The sequence below is a fragment of the Ctenocephalides felis genome, unplaced genomic scaffold, assembly GCF_003426905.1.
Source record: "Ctenocephalides felis isolate EL2017-DRISC unplaced genomic scaffold, ASM342690v1 CF-g0.4_SCAFFOLD_03571, whole genome shotgun sequence".
Taxonomy (NCBI): Eukaryota; Metazoa; Arthropoda; class Insecta; order Siphonaptera; family Pulicidae; genus Ctenocephalides; species Ctenocephalides felis.
In genome coordinates this window covers 27,944,542-27,970,033 of record NW_020539725.1, presented here as the reverse complement: position 1 = coordinate 27,970,033, position 25,492 = coordinate 27,944,542, and the positions used below count along the sequence as shown (strand labels likewise).

The window sequence follows — 25,492 nt, the reverse complement described above, 5'->3', positions numbered from 1 at the left end:
GTCAGAAAAATTTTGGGAAAAAACATTTGGTCAAAAAATTTTTTGGAAAAAATATTTTTTTGGTACAAAAAAATCGATTTTCTGCTTTCCTGAGCGGAGGATGATGTGCGATATGTAAGAGACGAATGTAGAGAACTTTAATTTCTTTTATTAAATATGTTGAAATTACAATATTGTGTTTTATATGTTGTATATTTTTATATTATATAATAGTAAAAACAACATTGTTTTGTAAGTAATGTTATATTTAATAAATATATCAAAATATTCCCTAGTGGAAACGAATCGTGGCGCAATATTGTACTTTTTATGGGCTCTATATTGTTTACCAATATTGCTACAATATTATTCTGTTAACATTTTCCCATATAAATCCAATATTAAATCCAATATAGGCCCCATATAAAACCAATATTGATAAACAATATTAAAATCCCATTCAATACTAATATAAGCCCAATATTGAAAACCAATATAAGATTAATATAAATAAACAATATTTACCCTACATAAAAAACCAATATAAGCTCAATATAAATAAACAATATTTACCCCAAATTCAAAATTATTATTTTAACCCACATTTAAAAATATTATTCAATTTATATAGGAAAACAGTATTTAACTCATTGATAATAAAAGTTTATTTATTCTAAATGAATACATACATTTTTAAATAGTTTATGTATTGAATCTTAATAATCAAAATATTTTCAGTCGTTATAATAATTTGGAGGATCTTAATGGTAAATCATAATCTCATCTTTGTTGATCCTATCGCCTTAATTGTCGATTTATAAGTATTTTAATTAGTGATGAAAATTCTTATATTATTTGGATATTTTCACACATATTTTACCATTTTCTTGCATTCGATCACGATTACACCTGAAATAAGATAAAATTTATTAATATTTTATAGCAATATTTCTGGAATATATTGATTTTATAAACTCATCATAAATTCAATTACTTAGCTTTTAATAGAAAAAACATTTCTGGCATTGTAGTTTATTGAAAACTACTATTTTCTAGAACTCGATCACAGTTAAATCTGAAATAATTAAAAATACAGTTAATATAAAATTTTAACATTAATTTAAAACAGTACAATTATAATTTTAAATTAAAACAAAAAACTGTTGATGGAAATACGAATATCAAATATTCAAAAGCGATAATAAATTATTGAAAAGTCTGCATTTAATAAGTTTGTTAATATTTTTATCACCTTTTATCAAATCCATTTTTGCTATATGATAGTTTTTATATTACAGCTGATTTTACATCCATTTCAATTTAGTCAATCTAGAATATATAAAATACATCATTGTTTACTAAATATGTATGTTGTTTATATAATATAAGTAATGAATATACTTACGTACCTTAAACATAAAACTCAAAATTATGTTAATTAACCGCTTGATTTTAATTATAAACTGTTCACAAAATATGTTTTTAGCCAATTATCATTTGATATTATAGATCATTTTATTTTTCACTAAATATTCACATTTTTCTAGACTTATTATATATTATGAATATATTTTAATATTATAATAAATTCTAAATTCAACAAGAATTGCTAAATGCACTGCGTAACGAATTTCATACTATTGAAAAACGCGAGGTTCTGCGCTTTGTTCGATGGTGATGCAATACACTTAGAGCATTGTTAATCAAAGGGCGGTTCTAACATATTTTTATGTATTTTTATGTTTTTGTATCATTTTATGTTACAAAGTATACGCTCATTAATTTGTTGTTATTAGTTTATTCAGTGTAGTAGTCAATAAAGTATATCCATAACTCCCTTTTCATTCATTTCAATATAAGAGAGTTAGTAAATTGCATAATCAGTGAAACGTTACTTAGAAAATATTCAAAACAAAATTAATAAAATTGCTATTAATTATCATTATATCAAATATGTTTACATTTAGAAATTTTTTAATGTTTATATTTATTATTAATTTTTTTTTGCTGAGTTATAGTAAATAAATTTTATCTTCACAAAACATAATAATATTTCACTTATTTTATCCTACGTTATGGGCTTATGGATTCTTTCCTTCTTCAAGAACTAACCAACAAGCATTTTTTATAATCACATTATTTACTATGTACACAGTAATAAATTTAAAGAAGACTTCTTTTGCCTTTAAATAATTTTTTAATTAAACTTTTACTCTTAAATAACATTAATGTAAATAATAAACTAGTATAGTAATATAAATAATAATTGCTATTAAAAATGTAAGAATAAATAATTAAAACAAAAGTGCAATGATATAATATTAGTTCATAAAATACGTATAAAATAATTTTGACCACAACTGACATATAGTTAGGTAGTCGTCTAGAAACACCGAGGACGAAGGACAACGATTCGTACGAAGGACCGTACACGAAGTGAGATAGCCTTATACAAATATCGGTTATATGAAAGAAAGAAGAGACATTCTCAAAAACCAGATGTTCATACATAAACCATATACATGTACATAGTGCAATTTCAGAATATTTTTAAAACGTCTATATTTATAAATATAAATCGATATATTAACAGATTTAACAGATGATAACAGATTTAAATAATATTAATACATACCAAACTAGAAAAAAAACAAATTTAAGCAAGTCATGTGACTAACTACAAAATTTCATTATTTAACATTTATTTTATTCGAAGTTTTGATTTTTTTTTTTATCAAACATTTTGTTTAATTTTTCTTTCTCAGTGCGGTACGTACTGACATTATTTAAGTTTGTTAATTATTCTGGTACTTTTGTACTACTATAATCTTGTATAATTTTATTTTTGTTTTGTTTACTGAATGATGACATACTTACAATGTCGTTAAATAATATAGTTAATAAATAAATACAATATAGTTAAATTATTTATTGCTTTTTTAACTTCCCCTAGGGTATTTATAGTAATGAGACGAAAATCGAAAATGAAGATTTTTGTATATCTTCACGTTTAATAATGGATTTAATTATTTTAGCTTTAATTAATTAATTCTGATCAAAAATGTGTTTTTTAGGAGTCGCCATTGATGTTTTTGGTGCTAATTGATGATTTAAAATTGATTATTTTCTTGACCAATGTAAATGTTACTTATTTCCCAAGTTCGATAATAAAGAAAAAATAAATGTGAATATAATATTTACAATTTATATTGAATTCATATAAAATTTATATCAAACTGTTAATTACGATCGAGCGGATCAATGATTAGCTATGTATTAGCTAAGATATTATCAATGAGTTAAATTCTGTTTTTTATATGAATTAAATAATATTTTTAAATGTGGGTTAAATAATAATTTTGAATTTGAAGTAAATATTGTTTATTTATATTAATCATATATTGATTTTCAATATTGAGCTTATATTAGTTTTGAATGGGATTTAAATATTGTTTATCAATATATTATATGGAGCCCAAATTGGTTTTAATATTGACACTTACACAAAGGCATTAATGTGAATGTCGAGCATATGACCTTTTAAAAGCTATAATCGTGTTTTCAGTGCTAATCAATTATTTAAAATTAATTTTTTTCGTAACCCTTATAAAGACCACATATTTCCCAAGTTCGATAATACTAAAGAAACGAATCGTGGTTGCCCAGAAAAAAAAAATGCATAACCCCCACATTTAAAATTTATATTGAATTTAAAAGAAATATGTATCAAACTATTAATTGCGATCGAGCATATGACTTTTTAAAAGCTTTAATCATGATTTTGGTGCTAATTAATTATTTAAAGTTAATTTTTTTCGTGACCCTTATAAATACCATGTATTTCCCATGTTCGATAATACTAAAGAAACGAATCGTGGTTGCCCAGAAAAAAAATGCATAACCCCCACATTTAAAATTTATATTGAATTTAAAAGAAATATGTATCAAACTATTAATTGCGATCGAACATATGACTTTTTAAAAGCTTTAATCATGATTTTGGTGCTAATTAATTATTTAAAGTTAATTTTTTTCGTGACCCTTATAAATACCATGTATTTTCCATGTTCGATAATACTAAAGAAACGAATCGTGGTTGCCCAAAAAAAAAATGCATAACCCCCACATTTAAAATTTATATTGAATTTAAAAGAAATATGTATCAAACTATTAATTGCGATCGAGCATATGACTTTTTAAAAGCTTTAATCATGATTTTGGTGCTAATTAATTATTTAAAGTTAATTTTTTCGTGACCCTTATAAATACCATGTATTTCCCAAGTTCGATAATACTGGAGAAACAAATCTTGGACGCCCAGAAAAAAAATGCATAAAACCCACGTTTAAAATTTATATTGAATTTATAAGAAAAATGTATCAAACTATTAATTGCGATCGAACATATGACTTTTTAAAAGCTTTAATCATGATTTTGGTGCTAATTAATTATTTAAAGTTAATTTTTTTCGTGACCCTTATAAATACCATGTATTTCCCAAGTTCGATAATACTGGAGAAACAAATTTTGGTCGCCCAGAAAAAAATGCATAAAACCCACGTTTAAAATTTATATTGAATTTATAAGAAAAATGTATCAAACTATTAATTGCGATCGAACATATGACTTTTTAAAAGCCTTAATCATGATTTGGGGGCTAATTAATTATTTAAAGTTAATTTTTTTCGTGACCCTTATAAATACCATGTATTTCCCAAGTTCGATAATACTGAAAACACGAATCTTGGTCGCCCAGAAAAAAAATGCATGAAACCCACATTTAAAAATCATGTATAATTCGTGTAAATATAAAATTAGAGGCGTAAATCAGATGGTAAACATGTTTATTATTTGTAATAAACCATATAAAACACTTTTCCGATGAATTTTCCAAATTTTCCATAATTTTGAAAACAAATATTGCCCGGTCCATCTAAAGACAAGATTCGAATATTGCGCCACGATATTTTACCCCTCTAGCCACGATACATTTCTACTAGGGTTAATATATATTAAAGTATAGAAATATAATTTCCTATTAAATGTTAATAGTAAATTTTTAATAATAAATAGTTATACACCTCATAGTGCGTTTACAGCATAAAAAGTATATCAATTAAATAAAAACGATATTTTTAAAAATATAAAATTCTGCATAAAAATATTAGGTCATATAAGGTCCTCTTTACTTATATTTTCTTCACTCGGCAAAAAAAATCCTAAATTTTTGAATATTGACATTTTTCAAAAAAAATTTGAAAAAATGTAATAAAAAAAATCAATTGTTTTAACTAAATTCAGCAAAATTAGTAAATCATTTTTATTGACAATAGCTTTTATTAAAGACATGAAACTTAAAGAAAGTTATTTCATAAGTTCAGTAAAATTTGCCTATACGTTTCTTTAATCAAAATTAACAATTATATATTAATTAATATTATTATTATAATTGAAAATATCACTATTTGAAATAAATAATTACGTACGGTGCAAATGATTATGCTACAATTATAATTATTTTCTTTTGCTTTATAATTTTTGGAACATTTGTGTCTACATATACATGTAGAAATTATCATAATTTTATAAATCAAAAGCTTATTTTCGATTGTAAGTTTAAATTATCTTATAAAAATAAAATTCTCTTAAATAATTGACAAAATTTTCTAATTAAAAAATGAAAACTAGGTTGCTCTCGATTATTTAAATAATTACTATAAATACAATGTTTTTTTTTATTTGTTATAGTTATATTGAATAAATAATATAATAAAATAAATAAATTTACAAATAAATATAAATACATCTAAACATAAATACTTACAAATTTAAAATAACTATTACATTCTACCATAAAAATAAAGTAAGAAAGAAAAGACAATTAATTTAAACCATGATTATTAAACTCATTTTTTATCAAAAAGTATAAATTTTCATTTAGAAGATTAAATTAATTAAACATGCCTTTCACTTTCATGGCTTCAAATTTGAATGAAATCGAAATAAATAAAACCAATTTGTATAAGTAAGCCATCTGTCACATTCTGATAAATATGTTAATTTCAATAACAGATCAATTTTAATAATAAAGATATTTTGTTCAATTTCAATAACAAAAATTGTTCCTTAATCAGATACGCACGCTCAAACATACATATTAATGCTTCCATTAGTGATTCTAAACTTGATTCAAAAACTTCCAGAAATAATTTATATCTAGATATTTAAACATATTCAGATATTTTATCAAAAAAAAAATTGTGCCTTAAAACAAACTAAGAGCTTTTTTTAGAAAGTCCTGGTAACCTTTGATATTAGAATTCAAATGTGCTATTGTAATTTAGATTTTAGAAAAAAAATTGCGAACTTTCTTTATAAATGAAGATTATTTTCGCCGATAGATTATAATATTGTGATTTATTGCCGTAAGCGACTAAATTTGAATAGTGACTAGTTGGGAAGTTTCTAAAAATAATTAGTACTGAATATAATATTAAAATAAAAACGCTTTATTCTAAAACGAGCATTTTGAAAATGTAGATTTCTTAACCATTAATTACATTTTCATTGCAATATGGTGATTAGTTAACCCCTTAACTAACAATTTAGATTCGAAAATGTCGGCCCAAAGTTGTTCAGGCTGACGCGGCGTTTGTGACCATTTTCCCTCAAAGCGTACGATTTATCACAAAAATAGAAATAATTTTGTGTTTTATAGCTTCGTATGAATAAATATTTTATAGTACGTGCGTTCACCATACCGGCCCATGCCCGAAATGCGTAATATTTGCTCCTGGCCCGAATATCGTACGTGGGCTATGCCCGTAATATTCACTTTTGGCCTAGCAATCGCACGCGGGCTATGCTCGTCATTTTAAGTTAAGAGGTTAAGTGTAGTGTATTAGTAGTAGTATTCACACTAATTATAGTCAGTCGATACTTATATTACTTAGCAGTGGTTGTATTTTGATTTTGCATAATATCATTCTCAATCTCTGTATCAACTTTGTTGACATTGTGTTCGTATGTAGTCGTTGAATTTCCCGTTTCGTATGTAAAAACATTATCTCCCATACATTTTGAATATAATCTTCGACAATCTTCATAATCCTTGGGTTTGTTATTTTTGTCACGATATCTATCAAACATTCCTTTACTGAAAAAATAAGGAAAATTATGGTGAACATATGCAAAATATTATAATTTTCATGTTGATCGTTTAGTCTTCCGTAACTTGCTTTTGCTTATTGTTAGTTGAAAAACTTTCATATAAAAAAATATCATGTGAAGATTTTTCATAATTTTTTAACCACGAACATTTAAGAATAGTATCCATCTTATGGTTGAACGATATTTCTTTAAAAACTGTATTTATATTTAAATTTTAAAAAGTAATATTAGCAAAAAAGTAGATTATTTTGTGACATTTTTGTAAGACAGTTTTACAGAGTTCAATTAGCATAATTCTAACATTTTGATTAGTAAAATATTAAGTACTTATCTGTGATTGACGAATACACTAGTCATGTGATTTTATATTTAAATTAAAAGTTTTTAAAGAAAAAGCAATATGTTCTAAAATTTCAAGTTGTTTATAATACTTCGAGGCTATGGATTATAAAATAAATAGTTGTGAGTAGCAATTTCCTTGCATTTACTTCCCCCAATATATATAATTGAAAATGCTTATTTCAAATTATTTTTTTTAGTTTTCACTAAAACCTAATCAATGCTATTTAGAATTGATACATTTTAAACAAACTTATAGTATATGTAATTTTAATAATGCAATTTAATAATTTTATATTTGATTCTAATTTGTATTCTAAATATTCATTATATTTAAGTATGGACGCCAACGGTGATCAGTACATAACAAAGAACTGAATATACTTATACAGTACCGGTACTAAAAGTACTAATTCCAGACATCAACTTTTTTATTTAAAGAACTTTTCGTAGGTCTGTAATTCGCACTTTTAGATGTAAAATATTTTATTGAATTTATTATGTTTTTTGTTTAATACAGTGTAGAAACAGAACCGTATGTAATATCTGCTTATGTTAAAATAAAGAATTCAAATGTAATAAATTTCAAACTTATAAAATAAACCCAGATTTTTCATCCGATATTGACGGATACTAGTCTTGAATTTTTATATTATATTTTTATTAACTATTAATTAACATCTATTGATTAATTAATAGATTGGTTGTGTAGTTAATATTTTATCCGAATGAAAATAATGATACAAATAGATAGTATAGAAAATAATGAAAATCATTAGGGGTTATCGATGATAAAATCATTGTTGATGTCATTAGAATTTTGAAAAGAATTTCAGCAAACCTTGGTTAAATTTGGTAGAAAATGACATTCAGCACTAAAATTCTGTTGAATAACTGATAAATATATTTTTATGGTAATGCTAATTATAACTGTATCAGGCCAATTAGAACACATTTCTCTCAAAATAAAGTTGTCAGCCGAATTTGTGAATATTATAAAATGAAGCTTATAACTTTAATATAAATTGAAAATCTTTTACATAGATTTTCAGTAATGACAATTAATATTTTCTATTTTAATTTAATCGACATGAATGTTAATTTCAGGATTTTTTCAGGAAAAAATTGTTTGATTTTTACCTGATCATCTTGAACATAAATTGTAAGAAGCTGCTGGCGTTCGTTTTTTCGTCCATCTCACAAACAAATCGTCTTCTGCAGACATCACTGTGTACACCAAGGACCCGGAATGCTAAATCTTCTATATCCACTCTGTAAATATATTGAAATTTTTATAGTTAAATGACCCAGAATTAAGAAGTTGCTTTGACGTATTTTTTATATATGAATTATATTATTAATTATATTAAATCTACAAAAAAATAATATGAACCGTTCAAACAGATCATGACAATAAAACATTTCAATTAAATTACATTGTTTAACAAATTTGGAGCTTTTAAAATTTGGATTTATTGAAAATATTGACATTTTGAAAATATTGATTATATTTAAAAAAGGATGAAGTGTGAGACTACTTATTCGATGTAAATCGAATATGTGTTGAGTTATTTAAATTGGTCGAACAGTTCTCCAGAAAAATTCTCTTGTTCTCCTAAACACAGACTCCTATCAACATTTTTTATGCAAATTCATATTTTAGACCATGGTTAGTAATTAAAAATTAACTAGCGGTGTATGGCATCGCGCCTTAAGGAAAATTGCTGGAAATTTCCGTACCGTAACGAAATATTCGACAAATATTAAATGTTTTCAAATAGATTATTATAAATATTGTAACATTGTCTAATATTTATAAGAGACATATAAACTGAATTGCAACGTTGAAATTATTTGTTTAAAGTATGTTAGAACTTTAGTCAGAATTAAAATTATAATCTGAATTATTTTCAATATACAAAAAACAATTATTTTTTCCAAAAGCAATTATTTTGTTGAAACAAGCAGAAAGTTCTTTGAATCATTCAAATCGGACGCTTAGTTCTCTCCAAAAATTGCCATTTTTTGTCCATTTATCTCTGTATCTCTGAAATGTCTGTCTTTGCCAAAAACTAATCACCTCTTCTCCCAATCATTACATATTGAATGTTTTTAAGATAATCCAAATCGGATACTCCGTTCTCTCAAAAACTCGATTTGTATTTTCTGCACTCTTTGCTCCGCATCTCCGTAACGGTTGGACCTGCCTTTGCCAAAAACTAATGAGCATATTTCCCTATCAATAGGAATCGAATGTTTTTTGAACCATTCAAATTGGTTGATCCGTGCGCTCGAAAACGTGGACAAAAAAATGGGGACATACAAAACACACATACACACACATCCATTTTTTCTGGGGTATCTGAAACCAAATTGTTCAGAAACCTTCAAATCGACGAGAAATGCAAAAAATTTCGTTTTCGATTTTTGGCCAATTACTATAACTACCCTACGGTAGTTAGGTTGCTAAAACTTTCCGTTGTATGTGAAATTTTATGTATTTTATTATCACACAAAGTTTAATCAGCATAGGCAAAAAAAATCAACTAACAATAAGAAGATATGTAGTCTCACCGTATTGGCATTTGTCTTCCACCACTCATATCAAAATTCTGGGTTCGCTTTACTGCAGCTGGGTAGGGCCCACCTTCTGACGGGTATTCAGTGTAAACAGGGCCGGAATAGGATTCAGGCGAAAAATGCTCATGGTGTTCATGATGGTGATGGGGCTCACTGCTGAAAATAAAATAAAAGGAAATGATTAATAATTATTCACTCGAGGAATTTAGATACATTTTCTGTTTATATTCCACAATTTTATTGCGGCAGAAATTACAATTAAATAGAAAGTATTACAGAAAAAACGAATAACTTTTGTATCCACTTTGGTCTTTGCTTTGCCAGCTTTTGCAAATGTAACAACACAACAATGATTGGTCAACAATTATTAGTGTACAAAAATTCTACACTACAAATACACCCAGATATATATCATCCAATTACTATTATTTTAGCTATATTCTTGTTTCACAAATCATTTTGCATTTATGGCAAAAGATAATTCGAAACCGTGCCATCACATTAAGAAAAGATAATAAAAATAAAACCAATAATGCAGTTACACAAAACTTTCGTAGCAATTTTGAATTGATCAAATTATATCGAATATAGAGCAAAATTTCTAGTTATAATTTTTAATTTATTTGGATTTATAACTATTTATGATTCATTTGGGTTAAAATATTTATATGTAGTATTTTTATGCCGTCTTTGTAAATGTAACTTGTCTATTTATATCATAAAGAAATATATATATTAGGGTGGTCCTTAAAATGGTCATTTTCGAATTTCCTTGCTCCCAGGGGCTCAAACGGTTCCAAATTGATAAAAAACAATTCTCTGAAAGTTTTAGCTCTTAATATTAACGTTTAGATAGAGCGCAATTCAAACTTTGTATGGAAAAAGCATGGAAAAAATTTTGAAAATTAAAAAAAATGTTTTAGATATAACTTAGCGACAAATGAATGAGCTTTATTCATTCATTTGTTCGCTAAATTATATCAAAAAAACATTTTTAAAATTTTTGAAAATTTTTCCATGCTATTTCCATACAAAACTTTGATTGAATTGCGCTCTAATGGTTCCATTTGAGCCCCTGGGAGCAAGGAAATTCGAAAATGACCATTTTAAAGATCACCCTAATATATATACATAAATATACATATATATATATATATATATATATATATATATATTGCGTGATTAATTATTGTTGCTGCATCAAAATTTATTAGTGCATCTTTCAACAAGAAAATGTTACATTTTGCGTATAAAGAATTTCGTGGCAGTTCTCGATTATCATTTTACTCATTCAATTCTCAATTTAAAAAATTAAAATACTATAGAAATAATGATATATGAAGTAATTTAAACTATTAAAAATCTGTAATCATGTATCACATAAATATTAGTTAAGGTCTTTGATATATTTTGATACAAATTGCGTAAAAATGAATTCAAATGAAGCAGCAAGAGCGTTTATTTATTGATTAGGTATTTATAGAAATTTTACCCGTAGTGACCACTTACCTATAAAAAGTTGGAGTTTCGTGTGTCAATATAACTGGTTCCGGACAGGAACCCAATCCAAGCAATTTGAACGCACCCAGTCCTTTAATTACTACCACGACAATTATAGCTATTGATGCTAATGCTAAAAGCACTTTTAGCTTTATTGAAAGAAATTTGCTAAGACCTTTCAGACCTCCAAACACTGCAAATAATAAGAATAAGAAGTGGTTAATATTTTGTTATAATTATATATAGTAATCTATACTATTAAATCTATACAATAAAATTTAATATATATATATATATATATATATATACATATATATATATATATATATATAAATATATATATATATATATATGTGTGTGTGTATGTGTATGTGAAAATCAATTCTCATTTGCATTTGTTATGAAATAATTTAATAGATTATTTAAAGTTTTACGAACTTAAACGGTACGAAGTATACCGTTAGCAAATTTATTGAAAAATGAAAACAAACATCACCACGCTGTTGATATCCATCATATTCCCATGATATTTGAGAAACATTAAAAATCTATATGGCATTTTCAAGTTCAGTTCAAAACACAAGTAAACAATTAATAAATAAAAATTATAAAAGAACAGTTTTCTTTATTTAACTGTAGCAAAGCCCACATAACGGTATTAAATAAAAGTTCTTTTCTTTAATCTTTAATCTTTTTTTTTTCATATAAAACGTGCAATTGCTCTTATTAAATCAATAAACAGAAAATTATTTTTTAAAAATGCATAACTATATTTTTATTATTATAATTTTCAACTTACATAAGTGGTGCTTCCTTCTTCTCGCATCATCATCATCATCTAAAGGTGATATCAGTTCATTTATATTGTCCAATGTAAGATCCTGTGCTATTGATAAAGTCGCCCAACACAGAATTATCAGAATTTGTTTCATAATGTTTTACAAATATGTAACTTTCATATATTTTTACAGTATTATTTTCAAAGAAAATTTTTGTTTTCACTTCACTTCAGTAACATAGAAAGGAACGATAAAACGTAAAAACTAAATGAACACTTTTTCATACAAGGCGATGTTTTATATTGGTTTTCAAATTATAATTATTTTTAGCTCTTAAGTAAATGATTATTTTTAAGAATTGTTAAGTTTCACTTTTAACAAGTCCAAATTATAGGTCAAAGTGAAATTCCATTAAAGATGAAATTGTACCAAAAATATAAAACATTGTAATCTAATTGTTATTTCGAGTCAAACTGAAAATATTTTCACAAAATTCTTATATTTATATATATTACTTATACATACATACAAAGTCCAATTATAATATATATACTAATCACATATTGGCCCCAATTTTACCCACTATTTGTTAAGTATACATATGCACACGTAAGATTGTGTGCGGATTCAAAAGTCTGGGTGAATGCTACAGATATATATATATATATATATATATATATATATATATATATAAAAGTGAGCGATAAAGAAAATTTTCACACAAAAGTAAATGCGAAAAATGAAAACGATCTGTAATTTTTTGAAAGTTATGTTGATTTTTGCTAGCATAAATATTGATATATATATACATATAATATATATATATATATATATATATATATATATTATCTTTTATATAAAATTCTACTGTAATGTAAATAAACTCCTCTTATAAGATTATTCGAATTCTGATAAATCTTTCTGAAGTTTGTTAAGGGAATTTTTTAGAGTGTATGTGATTATAAAAATATAGTACTAATATTGTAGAAATAAATTGAAAAAATTGCAAAAAACGACATGTCATTGACATTGAAAATATGTCAGGCATTGTTTGGCATTGAAAATAAATGAAAACTGTCATCTGGAAAACAAAAAGGCATGCGGGCGCTGAGGACCCCAGGAGCGTCCCTGGTAATAATGTATATTAATATATTACTAAGATAAATGTAATTTAGATATTATAATTACTAAAAACCAGTTTTAATATTTTGGGTGAAAAAATCCAAAGTAATACTGTACTTTTACCGCGGATACTATATAATAATTTTTAAACCATTTAAAAGACTTCAATTTCCAATATAGTGTAGGAATTGAGACTCATCATTTTATTTAAATTCAGTTCTGCATTTAACATCGCTCGTATTGATGTATATGCATTTTGATGTAAAGACTAATTTAAAAAACAATTATTTTTAGGTAAATGATAAATATTAGTATAGGTCCTATGCTATACTATAGGATATTAAAAAATTGTAGGCAAATTGTACAGGACAACGTCTGTCGGGTCATCTAGTATATTTATTATATATACTTATTGTATATATATATATATATATATATATATATATATATATATATATTTATATATATTTGTATATATGCAGGTGCAAGGTGTCCCACAACTCAACGTCAAGCCGAAACAGGTAATAGTATTGATTGGAACCATCTTGAAAAAAATTGGAAAAAAGTTTATTCCGTTTAGTTTGAAAACTAGATGCTGTTTTTTATGTACCCAGAGCATCAGAAAACCATTTTTCGATTATTGTAGTTACGTTTTATTAATTGATTGATCATTTAGGCTTTGTATTTTTACTTTCGAAATCATAAGTAACATTTTTAGAACCACAGTCAAAACTAATGACACAAGTGCCCCAAGTTTTCTATAATTAAGACTGTTCGTTCGACTTCTAGAGACCCTCCTCTAAGAATAATGTACTAAGTTTGTTGAAACTCTATAGTTTCATAAAAAAAACGGGTAGAAAATAAAAACTAAAAATAACACAATTTTTAACTAGTGCATTTCGTTCAGAGTCAGTAATTAAACTGATTATGAGCAAAATTCATTAGTAAAAATCGTGCTATTTTTTAAATGTCAAAAAAACAAAAAACATGAATCACAAGATTTCCTCTGAAACTCGAATCCAGACTAGAGATTACTAGTTCATGTTCATTACTACTACGATTATAAATTATAATACTAACTAGTGGAGCGCATGGCATCGTGCCTTAAGGCAAAAAAAGATTAACATTTTTGAAAAAAATTGCTCTGAAAAATTAGATTTTTGAGAAACTATAAATTTTTGACAAAAATTTACTTTTTTTGAAAAAAATACTTTTTGAAGAAAAGTGTATTTTGAAATATGTATTTTGGAAATTCTGAACTTTTTTTCAAAGCAATCGTACTGCTTTAAATGCATAGAGACGAAATATCGAAGCGCGTAAGCGCCGCGCCGCCCGTAAACGGATAAGCATTGGTACGGAACCCATAGGAATGTAAACAAAATTTATACTTATTGTTAAAATCTCTATACAATATCTGATAATTTGATGCGCATATGTCTAATGATCATTTTTGACCGCCAGATGGCATTTTTTTTTACATTTTGAGTTCAAGTAGATCGCAAAAGCTTATAGAATACTTATAGAATTGCTATTAAATTTATAAATAGAAAAAAATTTTAATATACGAGCAATGTTATGTAATTACACCAGAAGGTACAACACCGATTATAGGAGTAATATGGCAAATAAAAACTAAAATATAATAAAATAAAAATCATAAGAAAGTTTAAAAAGTGGCATTTAAAAAGTTTACTATACAAAAAATTATGACGTCATATTTCTCGATTCGGACTTACAATTATTGTACCATTTGTAGTTATTTCGTCGTTGATTGAATGAAAAGTAAATTAATAATATAATTTAAAATACTTCCATAAAATAGCAAATAACTATAATATATAAAATAATGGGAGACCGGAATTTGTTATTTTCGCGCTGGAGATGTGTCATCAGCGTGACAATATCATTTAACACAACTTTCATGAATCGTGGAGGAGAAAACTCGCAATGTTGTGTACTTTGTATTATACACCTCTGATGAATTAGATACATTTTTTTATAAAATAAACGGAATTCAATTCATTTTATTATTGCAAATATATTATTTTTTTATTATTGTTTGATTGATTCATTTATTCATTTTTTAAATAAATGAAAATAATTTACTTGAATCAAATGCCATTTTCATGGGGCGTCACTGTCGATAAGATGTTTTATTTAATCTATATTAATTTTCGAAAATTGCAGATGATGTCGAAAATGAGAATTGAAATTGATAAAGTTCTATGACTAGATATATCAAAAAATATTCAAAAAAATAAACTAGAGGCATAACAGGTATTTTCAAAATACCTATTTTGGAGAAATACTAGTTTACCTAATACAATTACGTAACTAAACCATACCAAACTACTGCAGCGCCCTGTTGCCTAATTTAACAATAAAATAATAGTATTACAATACTTTCCATATCAATACTAATTGTACGTTGCATTTTGTCTTCAAACATGTTGCATGAACTTCCCAATATTTGGAAATAATAATACTCCATAAGGATGTTCCTCCGTAAACACTTATATCTAATCAACTGCACAAAAATGCTTATGATATACGGTGTATGTCCTAAAAGCGTATCTATTCATTCCAAATTTTAATGAATTTTTATAATTAATTCGTTAAGGCCATAAACTTTATCGCTATAACTTTAGTCAAATTAACAATTATTCAAAAAAAATATTTGTTTTTCTATTCTTTGTTTTGGTAGCAATAAATGTCGAACATGGTTGCTGGCAATGGCCCTATCAGCGAAAACCCTCAAGTTGTTCTAGATTTAATTTCAATAAACTTGGAGATTTTTAACGTACTCAATTATACTGCATATATGTCCGACTATTAAACATAGGCCTACTCTCTTTTACGAGAGTTCTTTTAAAACAAATTATCACTCTGAATTTAATCGCAATAAAGTAAAATAATCGATGTCGATTAAAATCTGCCACCTCATAGTTACTTCACTGGTTGTATTTAAGTCTCATTAGAAATATCACTTTAATAAGCAAAATACCATCGATTATGGTTTATGGAAAACATGACTTTTAAGGCAACCTTTTGAATGTTGAATTAGAAGTATAACTCCAAAAATATATTCTGTTCAGTAGTTGATCTTCAGCTACACGAGTGAATATTTTTAACAAGACTACATGCGTCAGACTGTGAGTTCACATTGAAACAAAATCAAAATTTTAACATATAGATAGACGCGACTTGTTTCAGAGGCCCGGGTTCGATACATACTTCGAACAGCCTGTTGTCAGGCAGCAGTGACAACGATTTTCACTTGAAATTATAGATAGCAATATGTTTTCAAGTGAAAATAGCCCTTGCCCGGCATTACTGTACCAATAATAATGTCGGCCTCATCAGATTAATTCTAATAACAAAAAATCATCAAATATTGATGGATTAACCATTGGGTTACCAATGTTACCATCTAAAAAATACGAAGTAAAGAGAAGTTTCAGCCCAACAGCTCATAGGACGTAAGGTTCTGATTGCTGTTCAAAAATAATAACAAAAAAAAATGTAATAAACTGTACACTATGTAAGAAAACAGTCACAAACGCTGCGCCAGCTTGAACAACTTTGGCCCGACAGTTTAAGTTAAGGGGTTAAAAACGATTTTCAATGGATATCTTTGAAACATAATATCTGTAATGGTAAAAATTAAATTATTTTGTTGACATATTTCGTTTCATTTTTTTCGTGTTCTGAAAATGTATTTTATTTGAGTGTGGACCATGTGTGGTAATCTGTAGCTCAGCGGTTTCCAACCTTTTCTTCTTTGCGCCCCCCTTTCGAATGATAAAAATATTGCGCCCCCCTCCCATTCTTATTTTTCTAACAATTTAATTTAAATATACTTAATATAACTGAAATTATGCCAAATAATACACAGTATTATAAAAAATATACATACAAACATAACTATTTATTATAAGAATTTTCTGTTTCACATAAGTAAGATCTCATAAATGGTAATAAAATGTCTAAAGCATTATTTGCCAAAGTAGGAAAATCGTCCTTTACTGGTAACCAAAACTTAACAATATATTTTCATCCTGAAACATCTGCTTCAATGTGCTATCACTAGATAAATCAATTATCATTTTCTGCTCTGCTTTTGAATGACCAAAATCACCAAAGTAATGCGAAAATTGGTTTCGTAGACTAGTCATATGACTGACATAATAATAAGATCTTTACTTACTTCTATTTCATCAGTAACACAAGTAATTTTAAAAGTGGGAAACATGTTAAAGTTATAAAGTTATTTGATACTAGCTATACACAGTTCTAATTTTTTCATTAAAGCCGTAATCTTGTCTTTCTGAACAAAAGCACAAATTTGAGATCCTTGCATTGATTTAATTAAATTGCTAAGTCTTTGAAAAATATCAACTAAATACGCAAATAGGCAAATTTTGCGAGGAATTTTGTGTCCTAAAACAAGATTGCTCCGTCTCTTTTGTTATCAGCAAGAAATATAGCAATTTCTTTTTTGAGTTCAAACACTCTTAAAAGTACTTTAAGTATTTTGCTGATTTGTTTTTGACACTTACTCAGCATTTAAAAATAATATTTTTGAAACAGCTTTGCGCCCCCCTTGGAACGGTAAGACGCCCCCCAGGGGGGCGCGCCCCACAGGTTGGAAATCACTGCTGTAGCTACAAACAAAACAGCACAGAACACTTCGGCATAGAATTCTGATTAGAATCGCTTGAGAATCCAACGAAATTCTAAACATTGATAAAATTTTATAATTCAATCGCCTATAGAGGCCTAAAACATTTTAGTATGTTATTCAGATCATTTAATTACGAAGAAACGTCTCGTCCGATCTTTACCAAAAACAAATCAAAGTGATTCCCAATCAATATCTTTTGAACAGTTTTTGAATTTTTAAAATCGATTTAATATTGTGGGCGATAAATTTTACCCTTTTGTGCTAATTACAAAGAAGCGGCTCGGCCGATCGTAGCACAAAATTAATCCTAGGATCCTAGTCCTTGTCGAGATACACCGAATGGCTTGAATTGTTAAAATCGGTCCAGCCGTTTTTGAAAAAACGTCGACGAAAATCGGTTCACATACATACACACACAGAGCCGGTCCAACCTTGAATGCGATGCATGCGAAAAATGCGAGCGCACGCTTTAGGGGGCGCCAATACGGGATTCGGATATAAAATTTATAATATAGTGTTTTCAATATCTTTCAAGGAATATATAATTTCTTTGCATCTTTTACTCATCTTTGGACAATATTTTAAAATACGTTAAAAATGTAACTTTAAAACAACAATCTTATACACGATGTGAAAGTAAAACTGAATACATACAATTCGGCCCTAACGATATCAATTAGGAGATATTTACGATGCAATTTTTGATGTTTTAAATAATGAAAAACAAAATGTAAAAAATCCAACGTGAAGTACCTACGAGTTTTATGTTTGATAATGGAAGGTCAGAATTTTTAAATTAAAAATTTAAAAATAGTCTTGCATACAATAATAAACTTGCTGTCATTTTTGGATGTGCTAAAAAGTTGACAACAATTTGATTATGCGACAACAATTTGATTATGAGCACCCGCGAATCGCCTCGACCTTCTAAATACTTTAAACTCAATGTACAATGTACAATGTAATTTTGTGTATACTAAATCCAAAATTATTAAAATGTATTTTAAAGAAATAATGTAACAGGAGGGGGGGCGCTAGAAAAAAAAATGGCATGCGGTCCTCAGTGCCCGCCATGACCGGCCATGCATACACATATACACACACATGCTTTGTCCAATTTGGTCTCATTCGATTCAAAATGAATTGAAACGTCGAGAAAACAAATTTGACAAATGTATATTGCTGATTATGTATATTTGATTTAAATCATTATTAAGACAATCTCAACATGATCTGAACAATCCAACTGCGGTCGGTTCGGTATCAAAGCAGCTTGATACTGAATTTTCACTTGAAATCATAGATTTCGAATATGATCTCAAGTGAAAATGGCCTTTCGTGGGCATTGCTGCAGCATACGTATATGCAGAGGGGGCAATAGTTGTCGTAGCAGCATACCTCTTACAAGTAAGAGGTACTCGGATTGTATCCCTTTACTCAAAAAGAAAAAACAAGGACTCTGACACTGTGCACCGAGAGTGAGTTGGAGAATAAGTTAATACACCGACTTCTACCTTCGGGAAAAGTTAAAATTCAAGTAATAAAATGGAAAAAGTAATAATCATGTAATATGTATGTAAGGAAAAGTATTATGTATGTAAGTGATAAAGTATTTAGTAAAAGTGATAAGTATCTTAACATGTAAGAAAAAGTATTAAAGTTAAAAAAAAAACATGTAAACGTACAATATTCGGGCTTTTGAAAACGGCGCGGTTTTACCCTAGTGCCATCTGTTATATAAAAAATGATAAAGCGAACATATTTTATAATGATCTAATTTTGACATCGATTTTGGAGGTTATGTTAAATTTTGAGAATAAACCCATATAAAAGCTATGTGAAGCAACTGTTTTAACATAAAAAATAGAGATATTTATAATAATAGTAACAATATAATAAATTCTAAAAATGTTCAGTGTAATGTTATCAGTATGTACAAGCATAGCTCGAGCAAATGCAATATCAACGAATTTAAATAAATTAAGTAATAAGAGATCTTTCCATGAATCATGTGTTACTTTTGCTGCTAGAAAAGGTACCAGAGAAAAGGCACGAAAGAAGAAAGGAGTTAAAGTCGAAGAAAAAAAAGTTGGTTTCATCCCACATAATATTCGTGCCAAAAATAAGTAAGTGTTAATTAACAAGTAAAATGTAATAAGTTAATGTTAATTAACTAACATTTTCATTGGCACTCATTAACCCTCTATTGGACCAACCATTTACGCCATAATTTGATGTTATAGAAGTCCTTAGTAGCCCCACAATTTCACGTACTATGAACTATACAGCATTTGGCAAATTTAAAATGTGTTCGAGGAGATACACTGAACCAAATGCTTTTTGGCATACTAAAGGTCAAAAAGCACTGTGTTCATTATTTATCTAGTTTAGCTTGAATACAATCCATATACACGCCTGCTAAACATTATAGAAAAAACAATAAATGTATAGGACATACTTAAACTTAGTCGGAATCCTGTGCCCAAAAGAGGATTGTATATTTTTACTAATATTATGTTTGGCATTAACTTTGACTTCTGCTGTAACAATTTTACGTCTTGTTAATTAAACACATCAAAATTATTAACAAAAATTATATAACGGAGTAAAGCATCTTTAACTCCAAGCCTGATAAACCAAATTCTCTTATGAAGATCGAGTTCTTTTTGTTTTTTTTTTCAAGAAAAAGGTTATTTGAGCATATCACATTGTCCATAACATAATTTAGGAGCATAACAGTATTTCAAAACTGTATTTCACAGTTGCAACTTATACTGCACTCGATGAAGTAAGAAATTGCCTTTTTTTCTCTTTACAGTCACTGAACTATGGTCTCTTATTTACTTAATTTGAAAAAAATATATAAATATATAGAATATTCTTACTGGGGTTTCAGTTGTAATCAAAATCAGCTTATTCATATTTTCCAATAAAGTGAACAGTTTTTTGTCTTTTGTCTTAATTGATTTATATGTTTAATTATTCAGGTTAGCCGTGAGCACAATAGACAAGCATTTCAATGATAGCTACAAACATGTTTCAAGCGACAATGTTTTCATCTCTAAGTTTTACAAAATGAAAGTTTACGATTTTGCAGAAGCAATAGCTGCTCATAGGCAAACACATCATCCTACAGTGTACAATGTTCCAGATGCAAATCTAAATGTTAAAATTGAGCTAAACATGACTGGTGAAAAAGTTGTAAGTATGCCATATTTATTTATTCGTGTAACACAATTTGGGTTCTACTGATCAAAAATGATCACAAATAAATTAAATGGGTTACGTGACATATTTATGAAAGCAACAGTTCAAGTAAATATTACAAACAAATGATTAGTATATCTATATAAAAACTGTAGTTTATTTATATTATAAATAACCAAGAGTAAATATTAAATTTAAAAATTTAATTCAATTATTTTAAACTTAAACTTAAATATTTGAGATGGGATTTAAGAAATCAAATATCAGTTGACTGATTATCATTTACTACTTTGGTAAATAGATTGGTCAACACTTATTTGAACAAACATTAATTGTGAATCTATTCAGTTCATCACATAGAAACAAAAATGTCATAAAAACATCTATTGTAAATTCATAAAATACTTCTAGACCCGATTTATGGATAAATTTCAACGTATTGCAATGATACCACATGCTTTCGATCAAAATGTTGAAAGAACTATCATTGTATTCTGCAAAGGAGATGCCCCACAGAAACAAGCCACTGAAGCTGGTGCCACCCTCGTTGGGGGACCTGAATTAATCAAAGATATTCAAAGTGGAGAAGTCAATTTGGCTAATTTCAATTATGTAATAGCTCATCCAAATATTCTACCAGAACTTGTAGCTATTAGAGGTAAGTTTAACACTTTTCTTCCAAAATTTGAGTTAAACTCATTTTTTTACCAGATCTTATTTTATTCAATTTTTAGGTTTAATGAGAAGAAAATTTCCCAATATCCAGTCAGGAAATTTGGGAGTTGAAGTAGGAGAATTAGTAAGGAAATTCTACACAGGCATACAATATTATGCTTTAAAAGATGAATACCAAATGAATTATGGCTATATAGATACTTGTATTGGAAAAGTATATTAAAACTTCACCTATAAATGAAATATATCAACAATTTTGAAGACCTTACTAAACACATATTCATTATTTCAGTTAGATATGGATGAAAAAAAATTAGAAGAAAATTTACATGCTTTATTAGAAGACGTCAACAGTGTGAGGCCAAAAAGGGATGGTCTTTTTATTACAAGGTTAATAAATGAATAATTTTAATCAGTTATTAAAATATTGGACTTAATTGAATTCATTTTTTAAAGGTGTTTGGTTTCGAGTCCGCCATCTGCTGAAGCATTCCAAATCAATCCTTTTAATTATGTCAGCAAAGAATATGATTTAAAAAAACCAAATAAACAAGATGACGCCGGTGTCATAGAAAAAGAAGTTGAATCAAAGGCTGAAGTCAACTAGCCTGCTAGTTTACAAATACAAAATAGCTGTACAATATTTTTGAATGAATATATATTATTTGAATATGCATTATGAATTCCTATTATTAATTTAAATTATTATTACATTATTAACTTCCCATAGGGTAAGTTAATAATTAATTCAAAGTTTTCTTGAATAATAGTAATGCATAGATTTTCAGATAACTGAGCATATACTTCATAATAATATGATTAAATTTTTTACCATTCTTTATATTAGTTCCATTATATTACAGAGTATAATTGTTAAAAATCTCATTTTGAGCAAAAACATTCATTTAATGATTGAATATTATAATATTGATTTAGTGATAGAAATTGATTAGTGATTTAATTTGATTGATTAAATTCAGTATGGATGTAAACATAAACAATAATCAGTTATATCATTATAAGCAATAGTCATTATATACTATAGTCTGGAGTTTTCTTTAACTGAGAGAATTAAATCATTCATCTTTTCCTTTTTTAAAATTGTAGCTACGTATCTTTATTGTAAGTGTTAATAGTTAGTAATAATAATTAATTACAGTATGAAACTTCAAAAAAATTAAAATAAAATGTTCCATACGCCATAATATGTATATAATCTTTGAATTACAATTATTTACTTTTTAAAACCTATTACCGAAATGTAATTTAAACAATAAATTCAAACCTGTATCCGTAATATATAACGATTAATGAGAAGAATTAGGGTATTAAAACATTTAAATGGATTTAAATGATATTTATGCAATCGTTTCATAATTTTAACTATGATAAAGTTATTTAAATTATGCCATTGAATACACAAAAAGTTCATATGAACAACATTCAGAGTTCCGAACAGAGTTTGGGATGTTCTGTTTTAAGTTTTGTATTGATATATCCGCAAAATTGTTATATTTGTTTTACTAGCCCTTAGGAGCATGTTGGTTTTATGAATGTTTTGTATGATAGGAGTTTATTTTCTGTAGTATGTAATTTACAGCCAATACAAAGAGCCTACGAGTCAGTTCCAGTTGCTAGTGTAGTTAGTAGTTCCTAATTATGTGTTCACAATTTCAGTTCAGTTCAAATAAATCAAAATTTTAAACGATAAACTAATTGTCTTAAATTAAATATTAGATAATCGTACAAATCTCTCTTCTGTCATCAAAAAATAAGAACGAACAATTTCCTTGGGCCGTAAGAACATATTGGTTTTATGAATGTTTTGTTTGACAAAAATTTATTTTTTGTAGAAACTTGTAATTTCCACCAAGTTGAATTAGCCTACCAGTCAGTTTCAGTTGCAGGTGTTTCTAAATTAAGAGTTTCTTATGTGTTCACGGCCCAAATGAATTTATCTTTATTGACTACAAATGTAAGATATTGGTATCAATCTCTATTCTGTAATCGAAAAGTTAGAATTGTACAACGATTTCCTGCGACTATTAATAAAAACTATGAAAATTCTATACAATACAATCGATAAAACCGATCCATTATTATATTATTGGCGGCAAAAAATATCATCAGTCAACTGTCATCGACAAACGTCTGCACGTGCATAAAAATCGAGAAAGAACACAAAAATAAATCTTTCTCATTTTCTAAAACGTTCTTACAATTATAATAGAAATGAATTAAAATGAAAGCACTCACCAGATCCATACGATCCGCTCCAGCCCGTTGTTTGCCATTATTTCAATTTGTTTTCGGCGATGAGAATATATAAAATATATTTTCAAATAAATCACAAGCACATATTGTCTACGCACAAACTCGGCTTCACAAATACTACACTAAAAAACTTTATAAACACTATTATTGTACAATTTCTGGAAACATTATACACACAGGTAGATATACATATACAGAAAGAATGAGAGCACTATGCATGATGCATTATAATTATAAGATCAGTTCTTTAAAACGAGCGATTGAACTTGAGCACTGACGACCCTCTGGTGAGGGTTGTTGGAAACTGCACGAACTTTGCGACTATTTATTTCGAAAAGTTCCCGCCTTTCACCAATAACTGTTAATCAATGCGATTTAACAGACAGCAATATATTTGTAATTGTATTAATTATAATGCGCAAACACGCTCTTGTATTATTCCAAAGTTTAGAATTTTTATAAGAAAATTCCCTCTATCATCACATAAAAGATATGTAGCAATCAAATTTTTTTTTACAATTAATTTCAAAGAAACCGCCCGCTCAATCTTTACCAAAAACTAATCAACACGATTTTTAACAGATAAATTACGAGATCGAACAATATTTGAATTTTTAACTTCCCGTAGGGTAAGTTATTGTAATGGGCCAAAAATCGGAATTGAAATTGAAAATTTTTACATTTCTCGACATTTTGAAGGTTTCTGAACATTTTGGCATACCTCAGAAAAAATGGATGTGTGTGTGTGTGTATGTATGTATGGATACAAATTTCCAGTCACGTATGGATCAACCGATTTCAATGGTTCAAAAAACATTCGATTCCTATCGATAGGGAAAAGAGCTGATTAGTTTTTGGCAAAGGCAGGTCCAGCCGTTTCGGGGATACGGAGCAAAGAGTGCAGAAAATAGAAATCGACTTTTTGAGAGAACGGAGTATCCGATTTGAATGATCTAAAAAACATTCAATTAGTAATGATTGGGAGAAGTGTTTATTAGTTTTTGGCAAAGGTAGGCCCAGCCATTTCGAGTTCGAGCAATTTGCCTTAAGGCACAATGCCACCCATCCCACTAGTTAAATAATTTTCTAAGAAAACGGATCAACTGATTCAGAATAAATTAAAATGTCGAGAAAACAAAATTAGCAAATGGCAGTTGATGGCAAAAATACAAAATCACGCTAT

At 27.4% G+C, this 25,492-nt stretch overlaps 2 protein-coding genes across 3 annotated transcripts; one reads left to right on the top strand and one right to left on the bottom strand.

Annotated features, from left to right (window-relative positions):
• Positions 1 to 6,840: 6,840 nt before the first annotated feature.
• LOC113384888 lies at positions 6,841 to 24,483 on the bottom strand. Of its 2 annotated transcripts, none has more exons than XM_026622657.1 (6): positions 24,292 to 24,483; positions 12,368 to 12,574; positions 11,578 to 11,761; positions 10,063 to 10,224; positions 8,629 to 8,760; positions 6,841 to 7,135 (listed from the first exon to the last, which is right to left on the bottom strand). In XM_026622657.1, the coding sequence occupies exons 2-6, from the start codon at positions 12,498 to 12,500 to the stop codon at positions 6,925 to 6,927; spliced, it is 822 nt and encodes a 273-aa protein (XP_026478442.1). In that variant the 5' UTR covers positions 12,501 to 12,574; positions 24,292 to 24,483; the 3' UTR covers positions 6,841 to 6,924. The 2 variants fall into 2 exon arrangements, with proteins under 2 accessions (XP_026478442.1, XP_026478443.1); XM_026622658.1 differs by having other exon boundaries at positions 10,063 to 10,221.
• LOC113384887 (50S ribosomal protein L1) lies at positions 19,956 to 22,659 on the top strand. The gene is made up of 6 exons (XM_026622656.1): positions 19,956 to 20,279; positions 21,141 to 21,354; positions 21,772 to 22,018; positions 22,095 to 22,249; positions 22,328 to 22,425; positions 22,492 to 22,659. The coding sequence occupies exons 1-6, from the start codon at positions 20,062 to 20,064 to the stop codon at positions 22,640 to 22,642; spliced, it is 1,083 nt and encodes a 360-aa protein (XP_026478441.1). The 5' UTR covers positions 19,956 to 20,061; the 3' UTR covers positions 22,643 to 22,659.
• Positions 24,484 to 25,492: the final 1,009 nt, after the last annotated feature.

Excerpts from the sequence above, each read along its gene's own strand:
- LOC113384887 (XM_026622656.1), top strand. The coding sequence starts at position 20,062 with ATGTTCAGTGTAATGTTATCAGTATGTACAAGCATAGCTCGAGCAAAT. Across the intron at positions 20,280-21,140 it reads AATATTCGTGCCAAAAATAA|GTTAGCCGTGAGCACAATAG; the intron begins GTAAGTGTTAAT and ends TTAATTATTCAG. Across the intron at positions 22,019-22,094 it reads AGAACTTGTAGCTATTAGAG|GTTTAATGAGAAGAAAATTT; the intron begins GTAAGTTTAACA and ends TTCAATTTTTAG.
- LOC113384888 (XM_026622657.1), bottom strand. The coding sequence starts at position 12,500 with ATGAAACAAATTCTGATAATTCTGTGTTGGGCGACTTTATCAATAGCA. Across the intron at positions 11,762-12,367 it reads AAGAAGGAAGCACCACTTAT|TGTTTGGAGGTCTGAAAGGT; the intron begins GTAAGTTGAAAA and ends TATTATTTGCAG. Across the intron at positions 10,225-11,577 it reads GAAACTCCAACTTTTTATAG|CAGTGAGCCCCATCACCATC; the intron begins GTAAGTGGTCAC and ends TTTTATTTTCAG.